The sequence below is a fragment of the Bombina bombina genome, chromosome 3 (assembly GCF_027579735.1).
Source record: "Bombina bombina isolate aBomBom1 chromosome 3, aBomBom1.pri, whole genome shotgun sequence".
NCBI lineage: Eukaryota > Metazoa > Chordata > Amphibia > Anura > Bombinatoridae > Bombina > Bombina bombina.
The window spans coordinates 417557899-417582139 of NC_069501.1; the positions used below are offsets into that span (position 1 = coordinate 417557899).

Here is a 24241-nt window from a genome sequence, read left to right on the forward strand (position 1 = left end):
AGGGGAGAGAGCAAAAGAGAGGGGGGAAAGAGAGAGCAAAAGAGAGGGGGGGAAAGAGAGAGCAAAAGAGAGGGAGGAGAGAGAGCAAAAGAGAGGGAGGAGAAAGAGAGCAAAAGAGAGGGAGAGAGAGAGCAAAAGAGAGGGAGAGAGAGAGAGAGCAAAAGAGAGGGGAGAGAGAGCAAAAGAGAGGGGTGAGAGAGAGCAAAAGAGAGGGGGGGAGAGAGAGAGCACAAAAGAGAGGGGGAAGATAGAGAGCACAAAAGAGAGGGGGAGAGAGAGAGAGAGAGAGAGAGAGAGAGAGAGAGAGCAAAAGAGAGGGGGAGAGAGTGAGCACAAAAGAGATAATATACTATATGCATACACACACTTAGGAGCACAGACCTACACACACACATATAATTTAGAGAGAGAGAGCGCAAAAGAAAGGGTGGGAGAGAGAGCAAAAGAGAGGGTGGAGAGAGAAAGCAAAAGAGAGGGTGGAGAGAGAAAGCAAAAGAGAGGGTTGAGAGAGAAAGCAAAAGAGAGGGGGAGAGAGCGCAAAGGAGAGGGGGAGAGAGCGCAAAGGAGAGGGGGAGAGAGCGCAAAAGAGAGGGGGGAGAGAGAGCAAAAGAGAGGGGGAGAGAGAGCAAAAGAGAGGGGGAGATGAGAAAGCAAAAGAGAGGGGGTAAAGAAAGAGCAAAAGAGAGGCGGGAGAGAGAGCGTGCAAAAGAGAGGGGGAGAGAGAGCAAAAGAGAGGGGAGAGAGAGAAAGCAAAAGAGAGGGGGAGAGAGCGCAAAGGAGAGGGGGAGAGAGCGCAAAGGAGAGGGGAGAGAGAGCGCAAAAAAGAGGGGGAGAGAGCGCAAAAGAGAGGGGGGAGAGAGAGCAAAAGAGAGGGGGGAGAGAGAGCAAAAGAGAGGGGGAGAGAGAAAGCAAAAGAGAGGGGGTAAAGAAAGAGCAAAAGAGAGGCGGGAGAGAGAGCGTGCAAAAGAGAGGGGGAGAGAGAGCAAAAGAGAGGGGAGAGAGAGAAAGCAAAAGAGAGGGGAGAGAGAGCGCAAAGGAGAGGGGGAGAGAGCGCAAAGGAGAGGGGGAGAGAGCGCAAAAGAGAGGGGGGGGAGAGAGCAAAAGAGAGGGGGAGAGAGAGCAAAAGAGAGGGGGAGAGAGAAAGCAAAAGAGAGGGGGTAAAGAAAGAGCAAAAGAGAGGGGGAGAGAGAGAGTGCAAAAGAGAGGGGGAGAGAGAGCAAAAGAGAGGGGAGAGAGAAAGATCAAGGGGTGGGACCGCTGTACTGCAAAAAATGGCCCATGTAAACAGGCTTTAGGACTAGTATATATATATATATATATACTGTATATATATATATATATATATATATATATATATTAATAGTAGTAAAAGTAGGGAGAAAAAGGTTGTGTCAGACACCTTTAATAAATACTTCAAGGTGAAATGTCTAAAAATGTATTGACCTGGACCGCGCCAGCTAAGCCAGGTCCTGGTGCAGACCCCCAAAATTTTATAAAACATTCAGATATATTTATATAAAGAAATATATTTCACACATAGCAGTGCTATACGAGATGCTATGTTTAAAGTAGGGGATTTCAGCACTCAGAATATATTTCTCTTTGATCTAATATGTAGAAACAGGCTGAAACAATGGCAGAGGCGAAAGAAAGTTTGTCTACCCAGGAGTAAATCTTCAAGTTCCACCTGTAAAGTCACAGTGTTGAGGAACCAGACGTGAAGTATCGGTTGAGACTGGATGCCGGATGTTAAGCTCTGGCCCACCTATCTGAATGCCTCAAGTTTGTGTCTAAAGAAACCCGGTCTTTGCTGTCTGATACCATCTTTACCTATATGAGGTTGTATTTGTTTTTCCTTAACCTACTTGCCGATTATGGAATTTGCTAGTCATTTCAAAAGTGCACTCATGATCTAAGCGAGCTGACATTGGAGGACGCTCTCACCTCGAACTTGTCAGCCGCTTTTTTCATATAACGGTACTTTCAATCAAAGAGCTTAATTTTGCAACTGCATGAAAAAAGATGCTTATATCATAACAGATAACATTCATGGAACTTTGTTACTTTGGGACTTTTAAGTTTCCGTCACATATTCCTATGCTGTTGTTTATTTGTTGCTACTAAGCCTTATCGAAACTATCATTGTTTATGTACTATGTTTACATGAGTTTAGCCTTTACACCAGTGCAGTAACTGGAGTTTAATTGTCTAGGCCTTCCACTGCAGTGGCATATTTAGGTGTGGAATCACATGCAATATCTCTTTAGTATTGGTTGTTTTCATTTTAAATAAATGTGTTACTTATCAATTGGGCCATTTGTGTTTGAGCCTCTTTGTTGGATACAATGTTTCAGCCTGTTTCTACATATTAGATCAAAGAGAAATATATTCTGAGTGCTGGAATCCCCTACTTTAAACATAGCATCTCGTATAGCACTGCTATGTGTGAAATATATTTCTTTATATAAATATATCTGAATTTTTTATATATTTATATATATATATATATATATATATATATATATATATATATATATATATATATATATATATAATATATATATATATATATATATATATATATATATATATATATATATATATATATATATTATATATATATATATATATATATATGCATACACGCACACACACTTACAAGCACAGACCTACACTCACACATAAAATATAATATTTGCATACACCCATATTTACGAGCACAGATCTACACACGCACACATATATATATTATATGCATACATACACACTTACAAGCACAGACCTAATATATATATAATATAGTATATGCAAACACAGACGCACTTACAAGCACAGACCACCTACACTACACACACACGCACACATATGCATACACAAATACTTACGAGCGCAAACCTACGCGCACATATAATATAGTATATGCATACACACACACACGAGCACAGACCTACACACACACATATAGTTTAGTATATGCATACACACACTTACAAGCACAGACCTACAAACACACACACACACACAATATAATATTTGCATACACCTATATTTACAAGCACAGACCTACACACGCACACATATATATATATATATATTATATGAATACATACACACTTACAAGCACAGACCTAATATATATATAATATAGTATATGCAAACACAGACGCACTTACAAGCACAGACCACCTACACTACACACACACGCACACATATGCATACACAAATACTTACGAGCGCAAACCTACGCGCACATATAATATAGTATATGCATACACACACACACGAGCACAGACCTACACACACACATATAGTTTAGTATATGCATACACACACTTACAAGCACAGACCTACAAACACACACACACACATATAATATAGTATATGCATACACACACACTTACGAGCACAGACCTACACACACACATATAGTTTAGTATATGCATACACACACTTACAAGCACAGACCTACAAACACACACACATATAATATAGAGTCTGCATACACACACACTTACGAGCACAAACCTACACACACACACACACACACAATATAATATTTGCATACACCTATATTTACAAGCACAGACCTACACACGCACACATATATATATATATTATATGAATACATACACACTTACAAGCACAGACCTAATATATATATAATATAGTATATGCAAACACAGACGCACTTACAAGCACAGACCACCTACACTACACACACACGCACACATATGCATACACAAACACTTACGAGCGCAAACCTACGCGCACATATAATATAGTATATGCATACACACACACTTACGAGCACAGACCTACACACACACATATAGTTTAGTATATGCATACACACACTTACAAGCACAGACCTACAAACACACACACACACATATAATATAGAGTCTGCATACACACACACTTACGAGCACAAACCTACAAACACACACACACACACACACAATATAATATTTGCATACACCTATATTTACAAGCACAGACCTACACACGCACACATATATATATATATATTATATGAATACATACACACTTACAAGCACATACCTAATATATATATAATATAGTATATGCATACACAGACGCACTTACAAGCACAGACCACCTACACACACACGCACACATATGCATACACAAACACTTACGAGCACAAACCTACGCACACATATAATATAGTATATGCATACACACACACTTACGAGCACAGACCTACACACACACACATATAATTTAGTATATGCATACACACACACTTACGAGCACAAACCTACACACACACACATACAATATATTTGCATACACCCATATTTACAAGCACAGACCTACACACGCACACATATATATATTATATGAATACATACACACTTACAAGCACAGACCTATACACGCAAACATATATATATTATATGAATACATACACACTTACAAGCACAGACCTACACACGCACACATATAATATAGTATATGCATACACAGACGCACTTACAAGCACAGACCACCTACACACACATGCCCACATATGCATACACAAACACTTACGAGCACAAACCTACGCACACATATAATATAGTATATGCATACACACACACACGAGCACAGACCTACACACACACATTTAATATAGTATATGCATATACATACTTACAAGCACAGACCTACACACACCCAAACATATAATATAGTATATGCAATGCATACACACATACTTACAAGCACATACCTACACACACACACATATAATATAGTATATGCATACACACACATGCACACACACAAGCACGCACACATATAATATAGTATAGACATAAACACATATTTATGAACACAGACCTACACACACACATTTAATATAGTATATGCATATACATACTTACAAGCACAGACCTACACACACCCAAACATATAATATAGTATATGCAATGCATACACACACTTACATGCACATACCTACACACACACACATATAATATAGTATATGCATACACACACATGCACAAACACGCACACATATAATATAGTATAGACATAAACACATATTTATGAACACAGACCTACACACACACATATATATAATATAGTATATGCACACACTTACGAGCACAGACCTACACACACACACACACATATATTATAGTACATACACACACTTACGAGCACAGACACACACACACACTAGTTCTCTAATACCAAAAATGAATAGGCTACATTGCCCTAGTTTAAAAACCCCTTTACTGCCGCAATACACTAAATTAGAGTGGTGAATCAGACTATTCGTATTCTTCCCTTTACAGCACTCAGATTTCAATTAACACATATCTCTCCAACAGCCCATCCCACCACTCTCACACAACATACACAGCCAGCAAAAGTTTATTATCTTTCCAGCATCCCTATGGCAACAGCTACAGAGACACATAAGTTCAAAACACAGCACATTGGAAAGCTGTGCAGCACAATGTACCCGAATATGGTTCTTGTAAATATCTACCAGATAAAAGATATGTCCAACTTTAGTCCCAGGGGCCAACATGTGCACCAGTGCTTTTAATCTGACTCCCCATTTTCCCATTAAACAATACTTACTTACCTCATCCTATTTCCAATATTCTGCATCTCTGCAACGGATTAATTACTGTTATACATGGAACAAATATATTTTATGTTGTTGTGTGTATATATGTAATTTTGTGACAAATATCTTACTAAATAACTGTGTATATGAAGATGGATGAAATTGAAATCTTTATATTTTCTATTTATAATATAATTTTAAAATATGTATTCATTTGGCCTTTCAGGGAACATTTCAGCCAAAATTGGAATCCACATGGGTGCATTTCAGTTTTTGAAGTTTTTGCAGTGGCATTTGTTAGCAGCTCAAATCGCCGATCGGTTGAGACAAATAAAGGAGATTTCTACATGAAGTATCTTATACTTCATGAATGAAAGTCCCCTTTATTTGTTTCAATAGTCAATCCTAGCCTTTGTGAAACGCTAGGATTAACTTTCACTTTAAGTGAAAGATGTTGAAAATTGGAAGCTTATTTAAACAGGTTTGATACCCCTAAGATAACTGGGCTTTTTCTTTTATGTGTGTGTATAGAGAGGATGTAGGAGATCTTGGTCATAATGAAGGTTTATTATAAAGAGGAGAATGGTGTGTGTTCTAGGGTATCTTTTTACGGAGAAACTGAGAGCTATAGGCTCCTTTTAATGGTACAAGCTCGCTCATGGAAGTCTGCTAACCGCAAGTCATGGAACAATGGCTATACGACCATTGCTTCTTGACCTCTCCATCCACCTCAGAGGTGGTAGAGATAAATCCCTCCCAAACTAATTAATTCATTGTGATTGACAGGCCCTGCTCTCATGTGATTGTTTAAAAGAGATCAGAGGGAGTCTCTGCCCAAGAAATTTCATGTGCAATAATAAATGTGCGCAGGATCCCTAGCTGCGATTCTTGTCCGCCCATCTAATAATATATTGAGCCTATCTCCTGACTAAATTCTCTAACGTTTTCTATCATGGAGTAAAATCATCACAGTGACCTGTGCACAGTTAGACCTCACTCAATATTCCACACACAAAAAAAAAGGGAAATGAGAGGCATTCCATATTTGCTAAAACCCGCAAGTCAGCACATTCTGCTAAATTATTAGAAACTAATTGCAAACTCTTGACCCAATGTTCCCTGGAGCCTCAGGTCATTGCTGGCGCCTATGTCAAGAGGGGTCTTTATAACATATCTGGTGGTCATGCCCTAAAATCCAAACATTCTGGTCATCTCTTCTGAATTACATACAAACTGCTCTTGCATGCACCATTCCCTTGGACCCTTACATATTCCTATTTCGACTTACACCTAAACTCCAATCTAACTTACATCTGACACTATTTAATTTGATGGTGAATGGCACACATCAACTAATACCCCGATTCTGGAAGAAACGTGATATATCGTTTATACCAGCGGTCCCCAACCAGTGGCCCACGAGAAGATGTTGGTGGTCCTTGACACCATCAAGCAGGAATTAATCTCCTCCGAGGGTTTAACCCCAGTTGCGCCGCAACTCCCTACAGTGCCTGGCTGGACATCAGTGAAAACTGACAGAGGAGGAGTTAAATTACAATCTCCCTACGCACGTTGCGTAGTACTGCGCAATTTGCGTAGCTAGATTGTATTTTTAACTCCTCCCAACCGGCGCGCTGCTCAGAGGAAGATGCTTCCATTCTAAAGCCAGCAGAGGTTGGTATAGTCTTGGCTTGAAATAGTGGAATTAAAGTATATAAAAAAAGAAAATCTTTAAAAAAAAATTCTCTCATATTTGATTTATTTTCTTCCCTTTACCTGTCTCTTTGTTGTAGTTTTCCAAATTCCTTCACATGGACTTCACTGTTTGTCTTCCTCCCCTCCATCTTCTTTTTTTTATATTAAATATTAATTATTTGTTATTCTAATAATTTCCCCACGCACAAAGCCACCTGAATTCCAGTAATTGCCATCCAGCAGATCAGCCATATCCCACCAGTATTATAGTAATTGCCAGTAACATCAGTCGTGGTTAGCTCACATCCATATTGAGAACTTTCTTATATCACCTTAATTTATGACTCCAATGTCTGTCCATGATGATAAGTAGTTTTGAATAATTCCTAACTGGGGAGGTAACTTGGTAGACTTGTGATCCTTTTAAACATATTTTACCACCCCACTTTCTGCCTCTCTGTTTCCAGCTCAAAAGTTGGCACTCACCCTTCATCTGTCATTTGGAAGTATTCTCTCAGTTCTGTCATTCAGTTAGTTAATTCCAAAAAATAATTCTTAAAAATGTGTAAATATATACATAATGTAAACTTAGCTATGGTTATACTAGTTATGTACAGTATGTGTGTATATATATATATATATATATATATATATATATATATATATATAAATTAGAAGCGGATTGCACTCCAAGCTAACAAATACTCCAATGCCCTGGGTGCTGCAAAACAGGCATACAAAACATAGAAACAAAGCGCACTCCTAGGGATCCTTGTTCAAATGCTTTTAATGGTGAACGTTTTCGGACGTATAACGTCCGTCCTCAGACCAAAAACATTTTTTTTGGTCCTGAGGACGGACGTTATACTGTCCGAAAACGTTCACATTAAAAGCATTTGAACAAGGATCCCTAGGAGTGCGCTTTGTTTCTATGTTTTATATATATATATATATATATATATACACACACACACAAAGTATATATATACTGTATATATATATATATATATATATATATATATATATATATATATATATATACATACATACATACATACATATTATAGAGGTTTGTACCTTTTAAACAAAATTCATGTCAGTGGTCCACGGGATTAAAAATTGTGAGTTTAGTGGTCCCTGAGGTCCATACCAATATGGTTGCAGGAGTTCCAAAAAATCTTTAACTCGAAAGGTACCACTATTTATTTTCCAACACCCTAGACACTTATCATAATATGTTGTTTATCTGGGATTCTCAACCTAACCGTCAGGACCCCACACTAAACTCATAATTTACATTTGATACACATACCATTTATAATTTAATTACAACCACGCCCCAAAAATATTTCTCCACCACGATGTCAATGTACAACCCCACGCAAATGACACTATGATTCTTAAGGCTTTTCACTTATGTCTGTTTTGCCTATTATTATGTTTTCATCACCACCACTACACAATGGTGGCTTTTGACTTATAAATATAACATATGTAGAGCTCTCTTACTACTCTGTGATAACGAGCACTTTGTCTTTGAACTTTGAGACTGTACCTTTTGCGGATACTGGAGAGATGGCTTACACATTACTAGCATCAACAAAAACATATGAACTTGATTACATGCATGTTGCAGTTCAGTCGACCCTTTAATTGTATACGTTTTTGTACACATTTTCTTTTTGAATGTATTGATACCACTCTCTGTAATAGCAATTTTTGTATTTGATGAAAATTGTAATAAAAAGAATAAAAAAAAAAAAAAGGCTAAACCTGGAAGTTTCAGCGAGTGGCGAGCTGCCTTCCACAAACAATAATGACGCTCCTTGTAATACAGAATCTTGCAGAGGATAGCAGATGCATCAGGGAGCACCCAGCACTGATAGCAACACGTTTTCATAGCACATGCAAATGTAATGTGCTATTTTCAGTGGACTTTACCGTGCATTCATCTCTAGTTGTGTGTGTGAGGCTGTAGGACATGCACTTTAGCTCTCTGAAAGTCCTGTGTGAGTGCACGTTAGGAGGAGAGGAGTGGGCATATGCTGAGTGTAGCCTAACCATCCACTGTAGGTATGAACGGAGAGAGTGAGTTGGGGCGGAGGATGGATACGGACAAGAAAAGACTTTAGAACGTTTTTTTTTTTTTAAATTTTATAAGCACACAAGATATATAGAATACCTTCAAATATATATAAAAATAAATATATATTTTATTATCTTCTTAAAAAAAATATTGTTAACTGTCCCTTTAATGTATGCTTCGGGTTGTAATGCAAAGTAATACACTGCTCCCACCCGGCTACTTCATAATGACACCCAGCTGGCAACATTTTCTGTGAAGCACACTTATTATGCATTGAATTTTGTTATTTGTGGTGGAATTTAAACTTAATATTTTGAAATAAATTGTACATAAAATAAGTTTACTATGAACATTAAAGGGATATAAAAATACAAAAAGAAAATGCTTTAACACAGTAGAGCATTTTATTATTGCACCATTGCTTGTATATAACAGTGTGTTTAACCTCTGCAAATGGATTAAATACATAGCTAAAATCAGCTCCAGAGCAGCAATGCACTACTGGATGCTAGCTTAAAACATTTGGTCTATGACAAGAGACAAATGTGTGAAGCTACCAATTATAAGCTAGCTCCCAGTAGTGTAGAATATGTACACATTCTTTTCAACAATGGATACCAAGAGAACAAAGTAAATGTAAAACAGAAGTGTATGTACGTGTCTTAAAATGACATGCTCAATCTGAACTATACAAGTTTAATTTGGACTTTCCTATCCCTTTAAATACATTTGTGTTGATGCATAGCTTAAAGGGATACTAAACCTAAATTTTTTCTTTCATGATTCTGATAGAGCCTGCGATTTTAAGCAACTTTCTTATTTACTCCTATTATCAATTTTTCTTCATTCTCTTGCTATCTTTATTTAAAAAGTAGGAAAGTAATGCTTACGAGCCGGAATACTCTATCTGAATCATGAAAGAAAAAAAATTGGGTTTAGTATCCCTTTAACTAAAAAATGTTGGTGATATTTAAAGTGATAGTAAATTCATATAAAGTATATTTTAAAATATAAAAGCTTTAATAACTAAATATACACTGAGACTATAATTTTCAATATGTATATTTCTTACACTAAGAAATTACTCATTTATATTGCCCCGTTACCTGTGGCCACCATGTCAGATGCTTTTTATTCACAGTTTGACAGGCGCCTGGTTCATCCAATAGGGGATGCACCAAACGCCCTATGTATTTTATTCGCCACACACTCCCACGCTGTTGTTTTGAAGTCACCATTGGATTAAAAAAATCCCACCGTACTGTGTAAACAGTGAATCGGCTATTGCATAGCGATTCATTGTTTACTGCACTTGCACAGTTTGAATAGTGGCCAATGGTGACTAATAACCTACATAAGGTCTATGGTTCATCCCCTTGTGGATGAATCAGATGCCTGACAAGCTGTGAAAAAAAAACCAAATTTGATCCATATTTTTAATATGAAATGTAATGCACATTATTAATACAATTTGTAATGCATATATATCTTTTTAACTGCTAATTTTATTGAGCACTATAGTGTAAGTATGCGTCTCTCCCTTACATACAGAAGTATAGGTCAAGACCTTGAGGCCGAATTATTAAAGGTCTTGCGGACCTGATCCGCACTGTCGGATCAGGTCCGCAAGACCTCGCTGAATGAGGAGAGCAATACGCTCTCCGTATTCAGCATTGCACCAGCAGCTCACAAGAGCTGCTGGTGAAACGCCGCCCCCTGCAGACTCGCGGCCGCCAGCAGGGGGTGTCAATCAACCGATCGTACTTGATCGGGTTGAATTCCGGAGATCTCTGTCCGCCTGCTCAGAGCAGGCGGACAGGGTTATGGAGCAGCGGTCTTTAGACCGCTGCTTCATAACTACTGTTTCCGGCGAGTCTGAAGACTCGCCAGAAACACGGGCCCACAAGCTCCATACGGAGCGTGATAAATGGGCCTCCATGTCTAGATTCACAGCTTTCAAGGTAAAATTTGCTTTTAGAGAATGCTGTGAAGGACCTCTTAGTACTGACAGATCTTTTTAGAGAATCTCATCTGCATGGAGAAATTTACAAAATTTGGCACTGAGCTCCTGATTCTCTAAAGGTCTCTCTGGTATGGCAAGATTATCTAACAAGTCTCATCAGTGCTGTAAAGTCCCTCAATTAATTTTATAAAAGCAAATTTCAGCTTGATTTGTGCAGGTTCTGAATGTGAAGGAGAGACACATACATTATATAATGCTAACAAAAAAAACAATAGTTATCATGTGATTTCTCTCCATGCCAGTTTTTGACCCTAAATGAGGTTATGTTGGTGAATAAAGGTAGGTTTGTTGATTTCAGTGATTTTCAGGGACGTCATGTTCAAAACCTTTCAATCATGCAAATGAAAGAACAATAAGTTGTTGCTTTTTTTAACCAGAAAACATGTGGTGTAAAAACTGTTTAAACTGAAATGAATACAGCAATATCAGTTGTACTAAAGCTTATTGGTTGATACCTACTGCCTACTAATGCTTATTGGCTGATACCTACTGCCTACTAATACTTATTGTCTGATGGGTACTTCCTGCTAGTGCTCACATTTAATTTCAGCTCTTTCATATAAATCAAGAAGCAGTGTTAATTTTGACGGCAAATTTCAATTTAGTCATAGTTTTAGTCTTTTGACTAAAATGCCATTTTAGTTTTAGTCGTATTTTAGTCATCTGAATTGTTTTAGTTTTAGTCTAGTTTTAGTCGACTGAATCTCCAGTAGATTTTAGTCGACTGAATCTCTAGTAGATTTTAGTCGACTAAAATCTAAGGGGTTTAGTTAAAGTGTAATGCATTATTTAAGCATTTTTCTATAATTTGCAAACTGATTATATACTCCAGGAGTAAACATAACACCTGTTAATATTTATGGTATTAAGGTTTAAACATGCAATACAGACATAAATTTAGCCGTTGTGATATGTAACATCTTTAGTAAACTTAAAATTAAATAAAACCAAGTTTCATAAACAAACAGACGTGCAACTTTAAAATATAAAAAAACAAAACTGTAAACTGTATTGGCTGTATTGAACATATTACCCAGTAAAAAACTTTAACAGTTCTCTGTTAATAATTAAAACAAGAATCAAGTAACTCAACACAGCAAAAGGTTTCTGCAGCTAGCACAGGCACAGCATAACTTAAACCATTATTTGTGGGTTATGCTTATTTCTATAGGAAGAATCAATTGATTGTTCACAGATTTGAAAGATTTTCGGCAACGATATTAGCACTGCTCTAGAACTTCCAAACTCATTATATACTCCTGGAGTAAAGGTTTATTAACCTGTTTCTATTTATGGTATTAAGGTTTGAACATGCAATACAAATTTAACAGATTTAACTGTTGTGGTATATAACATGTCTTTATATATCTTAAAATTTAATAAAATTAAGTTTCGTAAATTTTACAAAAGAGCAGTAATTGGATATGGATTGATTATAACACCTTGCATAAAATGTTTTTGTCAGCAAATTTTGATTTAGTTTTAGTCATAGTCTTTTGACTAAAATGTCATTGTTATTTAGTTTTAGTCATAGTCTTTTGACTAAAATGTCATTTTAGTTTTAGTCGTATTTTAGTCATCAGAATTTCTTTAGTTTTATAGTCATTTTAGTCTAGTTTTAGTCGACGAAATTAACACTGTCAAGAAGGGCCAACTAGCAGCCCTCTGCACCAGTCTTTGGGGGCCCCCTGTGAAAATAGGCAGATTAAAGGGACACTGAACCCATATTTTTTTCTTTAATGATTCTGATACAGCATGCAATTTTAAGCAACTTTCTAATTTTCTCCCATTATCAATTTTTCATCGTTCTCTTGCTATCTTTATTTAAAAAGCAGGAATGTGATGCATAGGAGCCGTTCAATAACTCCAATTCATCGAGAACTCCAATATGTCATCACTTCCGGCTGCAGATTACACTAATTGCCTCCATTGCGCATGCGAGCGCGCACCTGAGATTATTCATCTGAAAAGAGGTGTACCCTTGGGGAAAACTCATCGAATTGTCCAATAAAAGCCATTGCGCGTGCGTATTTTTTTATGAGGCAAAAAAAACAGACCCTTGAGAAGAACTTATTGAGTGCTACAAGAACTGCTATTGTGCATGCGCACATTACAGGTAAGCACCGTGCCCGTCTGTTGCTCAATAGCTTTACCCTCAGGCTGAGATAAGTTTTCACTTGTCACGATATTCAGCTTTGAAACCGCTGAGCACACATAACATTTATTATCATTTATTGTTTATTTCTTAAAACTTATCTCGGGCTGAGGGTAAAGCTGAACACTGACGGGCCCGGTGTTTACACGTAATGCGCGCATGCGCAATAGCAGTTCTTGTAGCACTCGATAAATTCTTCTCAAGGGTCTGTTTTTTTGCCTCATAAAAAAATATGCATGTGCAATGGCTTTTATTGGAGAATTCGATTAGTTATCCCCAAGGGTACGCCTCTTTTCAGATGAATATTCTTGGGTGCGCACTCGCATGCGCAATGGAGGCAATTAGTGTAATCTGCAGCCGGAAGTGATGACATATTGGAGTTCTCGATGAATTGGAGTTATCGACAGAACACCGGCCCATTTTTGGTTGAGACCCTAGGTTATGCTTGCTTATTGGTGGATAAATGTAAGCCTCCAATAAGCAAGCACTATTCATGGTGCTGAACCTAAAATGGGCTGGCTGCTAAGATTTATATTCATGATTTTCAAATAAAGATAGCAAGAGAATGAAGAAAAATTGATAATAGGAGTAAATTAGAAAGTTGCTTAAAATTGCATGCTGTATCTGAATCATGAACGAAAAGATTTGGGTTCAGTGTCCCATTAAGAAAGTGTGCAATAGTTTTTGTGAAAAAAGCAGAACTACAATTTTTGGGGGACTTCTAGTGGGTGAGCAAATAACTCAAAAGAGCCCTCTGGAGTGGAAAATAGCAGACAGAAGGTACCCTGAAACCTTACATAAATGTGTCCATGTCTGTGCCACTGGAAATCTTTAGGAAATATATTATTAAAGCCATAAAAGTATATTTGGCCTTTTAAGGGCTCTAAAATATTAATCTGCAGCCTTGGTGTGTTAGGACATTGGCCATTTCACCATCACTGATACAAATAAATTAGGAGCAGGTGAGCCATATTGTACTTTTTGTGTGTGCATTTTGAGTATGGAAGAGATATGTGCCTTTATGTATGTGTATTTTATATAATGTATCAGGTGAATGTCTTGATTTATGTGTATTACAAAAAGTAATAATTCTATGTTTCTTTCCATAGCCTAGGAGTGGGTGGAGCCTGCTGAAATAGAGTTAGCTTTATTTAAACTAAGCAAAACTAAAGCAGGCATACAGACAGTACAAATGTTAGGGAATTCAGCACTCCAAGTCCCCTGTCTGTTGTCCCCAGGGTCTTAATGCACCTTCCATACAACTTCCTGTGCACATTGGAAATAATTCCCCTCCAGGATACTCTGATGCCAGTGAAAATAAGCTCCACAATTGCTCAAAATAGTTCAGCATAACACAATAACCTTACATACAGAATCTAAAAACATAGGACAGAATATTTTATGTACCAGACACATTTAATATATATACATTTATATTTTCTCAATGAAGAGCAATGAGAATTTATATTTGTATATAAAAAAAATACACCAAAAGCATTACTTATGATTGCCCTAGGTTTTTAAGATGTTTTAATAAACTTTAATTTTTGTGAAGGTGTCAAAATATTTTCTTCCTATATGAACTGTGTGTAACATTATGATGTATGATGCTACATACTACAATACCCTTCTATAAGGGACTAGGTGTAATGTATTAATTCCTATCCCATTAAAAGGAAGGATTTTTTTTTTATGTGGGAGATTTGCCCTGTATCTTGACTCTACAGCTAACATCTGTCATGTATCTGAGCATCCTATTATATGTAACATACACAAGGAAATTGTAAAGTCAAATTTAAAATAATTTCTCTTTTGTGCTCTGGCAAACAACCTATATTATTCATGAAACACAAGCTGATAGCACATTGCTTTTTTTTTCCATATTGGTTGAAGCAGAGATCCCCTTAAAATGTTCTGTTACTACAATTTAAAGGATAAAGATGAAAAATGCTGTTGTAGGTCACATGCTTTGGAAAAGCCAGGAGACTGGAATCAGCATACTGTGCAGGAAGTTGAGGCACAGGAAGCAGTCTGTGTATGTATATAATGGATTACTACTCTAATTTGTCTGCAATGGCATTTTCAATATGATTGAACATACTCAATGACACCAGCACATGTGTACAAGTAAATAAGTCAGCCCACACCACACTGTCCTATATGTTATATATGTTATACTGTACTATTTCATTTAATATTGCAATTATCTTATTAGCCTGATTATATATAGTTAATTAGATAGTTAGTCTGTGAAAAACACACTCTCAATCTTCCTATGGAAAAAAAATATTAACATATCATTATAACTGTTGAGATAATCCTAAACATTTCTAAAACAACAAAATAAAACAATAAAAAATAGAAAGGCTTTTCAGTATATATTCTTCCATAAACATACATATTGGTAAATTACCAGATCTCATTTAGTTTTTGCTTGTAATATTTAGTGAAGTAGTAGTTCTTCTTGTATAGCTATAAAAGATCAAGCAATATAAGTTGTTTTACTATTTTTAGAAGAACAAAAATGGGTCATTATAAAATTATGATTTTACCTTGAGGTCTGGTGGCTTGTTCCGAGTGATGGTTGGTGGTCCATGGCTAACAAATGCCCCTGCAGGTCCCACATCCCCTGGTATAGGGTAGTCTGAGCTTCGCATATCCATAGCAGAGTGTGGTGGAGAAGCATCTTGTGCACCCACCTCTTCAGGGTCAAATTCATCTGACTTACAACGCTTCATGTATACAAGGTGTGGGCAGGAGAAGCAGAATTAAAGGAGCAGAGCAAAGAGGTAGGAAAACCGTAGGGAAGAGGGGTAGGAATGGTGGGGGCAGAAAATACGACCTCTCCCAGGAAAACATCCAACACACAACGTGTCACATGAGCAAATGCTCTCTGCAAATACACCAACACATCCTTGAATCTGCAGATTGCTCTCAACCACAACTCATAGAATACAGGACAATACACCACATCAAACGTACACAATGATGAGCTACAGCCATACACACGGGCAATGCTCACAAAAATCAGGAAAGTTGGATATGCATTACTGATACAATAGCAACACAAGGTCAAAACATAATCCAATCAGTTCATTTAGATTTGCATGGGTGACACAAAGCACACAGAAAGTCAAGGCATCTATAATCAGGGGATTCAGCTCTGTATGACTTATAGAATGGACCCACCAAGTAAATGTGCATAGGAGGATTTACATTATTACATACTGATATAATGCATACAACTCAAGTCACAAAATATGTCATTACTAACAGAATATATCAGTAAAATGCACACACGTGTATACACGGTGCTGTGTAACTAGACTGCACTCAGTTGCTATCAGTGACATGCGTTATACTCTATTACAGAGCTTGCACCCAGATACATACATTAGACAGGTAGCATGTACCGTGACAGGGCACACTCATACAATTCACACGCAGACTTGCACTCACAGATGGTACAGACATACACACAATAGGGAAGGTCATTCATGGCAGTGGTTACAGGAATGGAGAATCGTCCATCCTTTAATCCATCTTTCTCTCTTATAGCTCCAGATCTCGGGGGCCCCGGCTCCTCAGTCCGCACTTCTACCTGCAGAGCCTGGGGTGACCAGGGCTCAACCTAACCTTGGATAGAACGACACGCATTGCAAGCAATTGGAATAGAGGACGCGGTGCCCATCAGCCAATCAGAAGAAAGGGATTTTTTTACATCCCACTTCAAGATGCGTTGAGCGGTGGGGAGCTGTCACAGAAGGTGGTGCTGCAGGGGATTTAACGGTGCAACATAGAAAGGGTGAACAAGGGTCACTTCAGGAGTGAATCTAAAGCTTTTAATCAGGAGCCACTCCTTAATGTCAACTTTTTATCGTTAGCATCAAGCTTGGTTTGGTATCTCTGCAGGCTGCACAAAATATTTTTATTATGATCTCTATAATTTCATTACAGTCAAGAAAGCATAGATTTAAGATTTTTTTATTATTATTATTTGAGTACTTTATCTCAGCAATAAAGTATTGAATAGAAAACATCTATATACAAAATAAATGTTTTAAATATTAGTAAAACTACTTGAAAACTTTGGGGTGTATATTTATTTTATCTATCTTGTAGGGTGAACTAGTTGTAAATGAGTTTGCCCAGTGCTCTAAGCAATTACACAGCTGATGTAGAAAATGTGCAGCTTGAAGAAAACATAGGTTACATTACTTACTTCCTCTCTAAAGACAGTAAGACAAGCACATTGTTTTGCACAAAATCAAGGTGTTTTACAGCAACAGAAAGCAAAATAAAGAATGGATATATATTGAGACTTTTTCTTACAAATGTGTTATATTACAATCTCAGTTTCATGGCCCTTTAGGAAAAGACAGTGTTGCAAAAATCAAAAAAAGGATATGAAACCAAAACATTTTCTTTTGTGATTCAGACAGAACGTACAATTAAAAAAAAAGTTTCCAATTTACTTCTGTCGTTTAATTTGCTTAGTTCCTATTAGGGCTGAACAATTAACCGCATATTGGGTTTTAAACCGCGATTAACCGCCGCAATTTAAAAACCGCGAGAGTCCGTGGTTTTTATGGGGGGGCGGGGCCAATGGAAGAAGCCGGTCCCGGACCACCGGTAACTGTGCCGCAGCAGCAAGGAGCTGGTAGAGACACCTCCTTCCCAGGCTGCTGGTTTATTGGGACTGACTCGCACTGTCACTAAGCGACCTACGGATTGTTTTACAAGGATCTTTATGAGATATTTTTACCGGCGACTAACGAGTCCGATATGACTAGAGCAGTCTCACATGAAACATACTGCCCACTGTACCGGACTAATACTCGCGGCCATATTGGAACTTCACACGACCCTATATGAACTGTAAACTGTCACTATACTTCTAGAAAATAGAGCGCCAATAAGGAACATAGGATTGTCCCTCACATTAGGCAGACTAATAAAAAATGATATGCCCCATGGCTAATAAAAGAAGTGCGGCATGTGGATTTCTAATTTCTATGGAAGATAAGGTCTTGGTTGGGCTCGGCACTCATTTACTTTAAGCAGCTTATTCCCTTTTTAAAAATATGTGGGATTTATATAGGACTCCCCGGGGTATCCCTCTCAGCACCGGAGCTCCTTTTTCATGTGTATGGGTAGTGTTGAATGCACTGTGACACGCCCGCACTGTCGCGCTTCTCTTATTAGCCATGGGGCATATCATTTTTTATTAGTCTGCCTAATGTGAGGGACAATCCTATGTTCCTTATTGGCGCTCTATTAATATCTCATAAAGATCTTTGTAAAACAATCCGTAGGTCGCTTTTTAAGAAAATTAAATCGCAATTGTGTTTTTTTTTTTTGTACAAAATTGCGATTTTTATTTTTGCCCATATCGCCCAGCCCTAGTTCCTATGATATTCTTTGTTGAATAGATACCTAGGTATGTGTCTGAAACACTACACAACAGGAAATAGTGCTGCCATTTAGTGCTCTTGCAAATGGAAAACATGCTTGCAAAACTGCTGGCATGTTATCTATTGACGTGCACGCTCCTGGGCTTACATCCCTGCTTATCAACAAAAGATTTTAAGAGAGCAAACAAAATGTGATAATAGAAGTAAACTAGAAAGTTGTTTGAATGTGCATGCTCTGATTCATGACACCGGTTGGTGAGCTGATCAGTGATGTTGCCAGCTTTTTCACAGCTGTATAGTGCTTTAGTTTATTACGCACAATACAGAGCTGAAGGTTTACATTTGTGCAGTTTTTATACACAGCTTACAAGTTACATAATGCATATAAAAAGGGCCATATGCGCACGTGTGGTGGACTTGTCCCAAGCTGGTAAAGATATGGGAGATGATTATAAAAGAGACCACGAACATGCTGGAAATGAAATTGCTACCACACCCGATTGTTTGGTTATTTAAAGGACCAGTCAACACATTAGATTTGCATAATCAACAAATGCAAGATAACAAGACAATGCAATAGCACTTAGTCTGAAATTCAAATGAGTAGTAGATTTTTTTATAACAAATTTCAAAGATATGTCTATTTCCACTCCCCTTGTACCATGTGATAGCAATCAGCCAATCACAAATGCATATACGTATAGTCTGTGAATTCTTGCACATGCTCAGTAGGATCTGGTGTCTCAAAAAGTGTAAATATAAAAGACTCTGCACATTTTTTTTTTTAATGGAAGTAAATTGGAAAGTTGTTTAAAATTGCATGCTGTATCTGAATCATGAAAATTTAATTTAACCTGAGTGTCCCTTTAATATCACTCCTTGAAAATTACCAGGGTACAAGAGGAATTTATTATTCATAGCCAGTAATAGCCTAAAAATCCTGATTGCAAAAAACTGGGAGAACAAAGAAGTCCCCACTTTGGTACAATGGAAGGCCACATTTTGCCAATTGCATAGTATGCATACATTAAAAACAAGAGGGGGGACGTACATCCAGATGAAGGTTTTGTGGGATTTGTGCATAAACACAATCATTTAGTATTTGGTTTGTCTTTTGGAGTGAATGCCATTCCTTAATGGGAGATCTGGTGGGCTGAAGAAGTTATTGCTGCTCATTTACACAGTAACTGAAAGGAAACACAATAATATAATTCTGACAACTTTATATATACCTTTTGTTATCTGTTATGAGTTATGATTTCATTTTTGTTTCATGTTCTTATATGTATAAAATATGACAGCAGAATCTAGTGTGTACAACTTGCCTAGGTCATGCAACGGAATTTCTTATATTTTGTATACATGCTGTAACTGTTTTTTTTTTTTTGGGGGGGGGAAAGGGCCATATGAATAATATAGAGCAAAGCAGTCACTACAAAAGTGTAAAGTTCCCACTCTGTATTATGCATACTAACCAGGAGTGCACAATACAAAATCCCAGCAACAGTACTGACCTGTAAATGTGCACTGCCGCTCTCACAGGGTGCAAGAATACCTACACTCCAGTATGAAGACGTGGAGCTATTCAACCAGCACCAGTAAGAGAACAGCTTTGAAGATAGCTGTAGCTACAGGAGGGAAACAAAAACATGGTGAAGATTAATCCTTCTATTGTACTTGTGCCCAGCAGATTAAAGGGATATGAAACCCCTAAAAAATATTTTGTGATTCAGACAGAACACACCATTTTAAAAACCATTTCCAATTCACTTCTATTATCAAATTTGCTTAGTTCTCTAATATTCTATGTTGAAGAGATACCTAAATAGGCATTTGAGCACTACATGGCAGGAAATAGTGCTACCATCTAGTGTTCTTGCAAATGGATAACATTCTTGCAAAACTGCTGCCATATAGTGCTCCAGAAATAGGCCGGCCTCTAAGCTTTTGTCCCTGCTTTTCAACAAAAGATACCAAGAGAATGAAGATAAATTGAAAATAGAAGTAAATTAGAAAGTTGTTTAAAATTGCATGTTTTATCTGAATCATGAAAGAAACATTGTGATTTTCATTTGCCTTTAATGCCCTTTTAATACTGTCAATGACACATAGGCTTCTGGTGGGCAACCAGCACCTCAAGTGCACTTGCTACCCTCACTGGTTTTATCCGTGACCCCCAGCACCTACTTTGGGGCAAAAAATAATTTTTCATTGTCACTATAGAAAATCTAGATCATCTCTTTTACTCCACAAAACAACTGCATCCATTCAACACCCCAGATCACTTTATTACACATACAACCAGTAGGTTTTAACATTGTTGTAGTACTATCAAAATAAATTGCATTCATTAATCATTTTATTTTTAAAATTCTCTGCTGAGAGGTCAAAAGCATAGTCAAAGTCACACAACCAGCGGTCTCCCATGCCATCCCAAAATAGGATATGTTGTGGTAATGCACTAAGCTGAGTGTGCAACTTTGCCTTTAAAACATATTGAAGAAAAAGTTTTTTTGTTATTTTTTTTAAAAATAAAACTCTTGAATAAAAAAAGTGTATTTTAATTTTTGTTGTAGAACAAGGATGGGCAACCTACTGTATACAAGCCATATCTGGCACTGGGGGAAAGTTTTATTGCCACTCATGCACAGATGTATGCTACAACATCTGAATTCTCAATTGGATACATATCTAGTACTTCTTACTAAGTCTTCTTGACCTGTCCATTGCTTTTGACACAGTTGACCATCCTCTCCTCCTAAAAATACTACATTCATTTGGCATCCGAGTCACAGCGCTCTCCTGGTTTTCCTCATAACTTTCAAACCGCTTGTTTTCAGTTTCCTTTAACAACATATCTTCTGATCCTATGCCTCTCTCAGTTTGAATACCGCAAGGCTCTTTCTTGGGTCCCTTGCTTTTCTCTCTATACATCCTCCCTTGGAAAATTTATAGCCTCCTTTGGATTCCAGTACCACTTATATGCAGATGATACCAAATCTATCTTTCCTCTCCTGATATCTCTCCCTCTTTACTCAACCAGATTTACAACTTCCTCTCTGCAATTTCCTCTTGGATGTCTACACACTACCTCCAACTCAATCAGTCCAAAACTGAGCTGCTTCTTATTCCCCCCTCTTCGAGACATCTGACACCTGAAATTTCTCTGATGGTCGGAGACTCTATTCTCAACACCTCACCTTAGGTCTGCTGTCTTGGGGTCATACTTTACTCAGAACTCACATTCCACCCACATATGCAAGCGCTTACCAAATCCTGACATTCACACCTACGCATCATTTCCAGAATTCATATCCCTTCCTTACTCAAAAAAACTATGAAAATACAAATTCATTCCCTCATTTTGTCACGCATTGATTATTGCAATCTACTTCTAAAAGGCCTTCCAAAAACACTGCCTCTCCTCCCTCCAATCTATTATGAATGCTTCTGCTAGACTCATTCACCTAAGTCCACGATCTACATCAGCTGATCCGCTCTGCCAGTCTCTATACTGGCTTCCCAAACACTCCAGAATACAAGTATTAACCCTAACTTACACAGCACTCAACAGTCTAACTCCCAACTATATTTCCTCTCTCATCTCCAAATATTCCCCATCCTGTCCTCTTCGATCAACCTCTGACCTACGTCTCTCCACTCCTGTTATCTCTATGTCTCACTTCCGTCTCCAAGACTTCTCACGTGCTGCTCCTGTCCTCTTGAACTCTCTACCCCGCTCCATAAGACTGTTTCCAACCTTGTATAGCTTCAGACACTCCTTGAAAACACACCTGTTCTGAGAGGCTTACCATCTCTCATCCTAACCAAAATAATTCTTGAACTGCCTGACTCACTGCTGCAACTACAATCCATGTATCAAGCAACCCAAACCTTATGTCTCTGCAAAGAAAAAGTGGGGGGGGGAAACCTAATACCCTATGCAAACACGATTGCATTTTCTCAAGTGCGCTATCCTGACATGAAAATATGAATATTTCACATTCCAATGTTCTTCACGTAGCAGAATATGTTCTATTTATTCATAAATACATATTTCTACATATATATGATTTTTTTTGCACAAATATATATTTATAACTATATATGGATTATTATATCAATGTAAATATTTGCATAGTAAATTAGTACATCTAAGCAAGTATCCCCGCTTGCCCCCAGAAATTCTTAATATGCAATGTTTCCAATGCACAAGAGAATTGTGGGTAAGATATGCAAATTAGGTATGCAAATTCTCAGTTTTTTTGCTTCAAAATACTGTTTTAACACAGCGATCCTTTAAAACAGGAATATGACAGCAAACCAGAAATCACTCACTATACAAGCCTGTTTCATTCTTTTTAGAACTCATCAGTAGGAGATACATTTCTGATTGCTGCATTGGAAAAGCTATTTTCATGGTTAAACCAAAATTCATTAAAATTATGGGGGGGGAGATAAAAAACTGAAATTAAAATCCTCCATGTCTCAAAATTAAATCAATGTAAATATTTGCATAGTAAATTAGTACATCTAAGCAAGTATCCCCGCTTGCCCCCAGAAATTCTTAATATGCAATGTTTCCAATGCACAAGAGAATTGTGGGTAAGATATGCAAATTAGGTATGCAAATTCTCAGTTTTTCAATGCAGCAATCAGAAATCTATCTCCTACTGATGAGTTCTAAAAAGAACGAAACAGGCTTGTATAGTGAGTGATTTCTGGTTTGCTGTCATATTCCTGTTTTAAAGGATCGCTGTGTTAAAACAGTATTTTGAAGCAAAAAAACTGAGAATTTGCATACCTAATTTGCATATATTACCCACAATTCTCTTGTGCATTGGAAACATTGCATATTAAGAATTTCTGGGGGCAAGCGGGGATACTTGCTTAGATGTACTAATTTACTATGCAAATATTTACATTGATTTAATTTTGAGACATGGAGGATTTTAATTTCAGTTTTTTATCTCCCCCCCCATAATTTTAATGAATTTTGGTTTAACCATGAAAATAGCTTTTCCAATGCAGCAATCAGAAATCTATCTCCTACTGATGAGTTCTAAAAAGAACGAAACAGGCTTGTATAGTGAGTGATTTCTGGTTTGCTGTCATATTCCTGTTTTAAAGGATCGCTGTGTTAAAACAGTATTTTGAAGCAAAAAAAACTGAGAATTTGCATATCTTACCCACAATTCTCTTGTGCATTGGAAACATTGCATATTAAGAATTTCTGGGGGCAAGCGGGGATACTTGCTTAGATGTACTAATTTACTATGCA

At 37.3% G+C, this 24241-nt stretch overlaps 1 protein-coding gene across 1 annotated transcript in view; it reads right to left on the minus strand.

Moving 5' to 3' along the window:
- The window catches only part of TMCC2 (transmembrane and coiled-coil domain family 2), a 236226-nt gene extending 219564 nt beyond the window's left edge, over positions 1-16662 (minus strand). Inside the window, exon 1 of the mRNA XM_053706619.1 lies at positions 16099-16662. Within this exon, the coding sequence (XP_053562594.1) occupies positions 16099-16284 (186 nt within the window). The 5' untranslated portion in view covers positions 16285-16662. The remainder of the gene's footprint in view (positions 1-16098) is intronic.
- Between the last annotated feature and the right edge of the window lie 7579 nt (positions 16663-24241).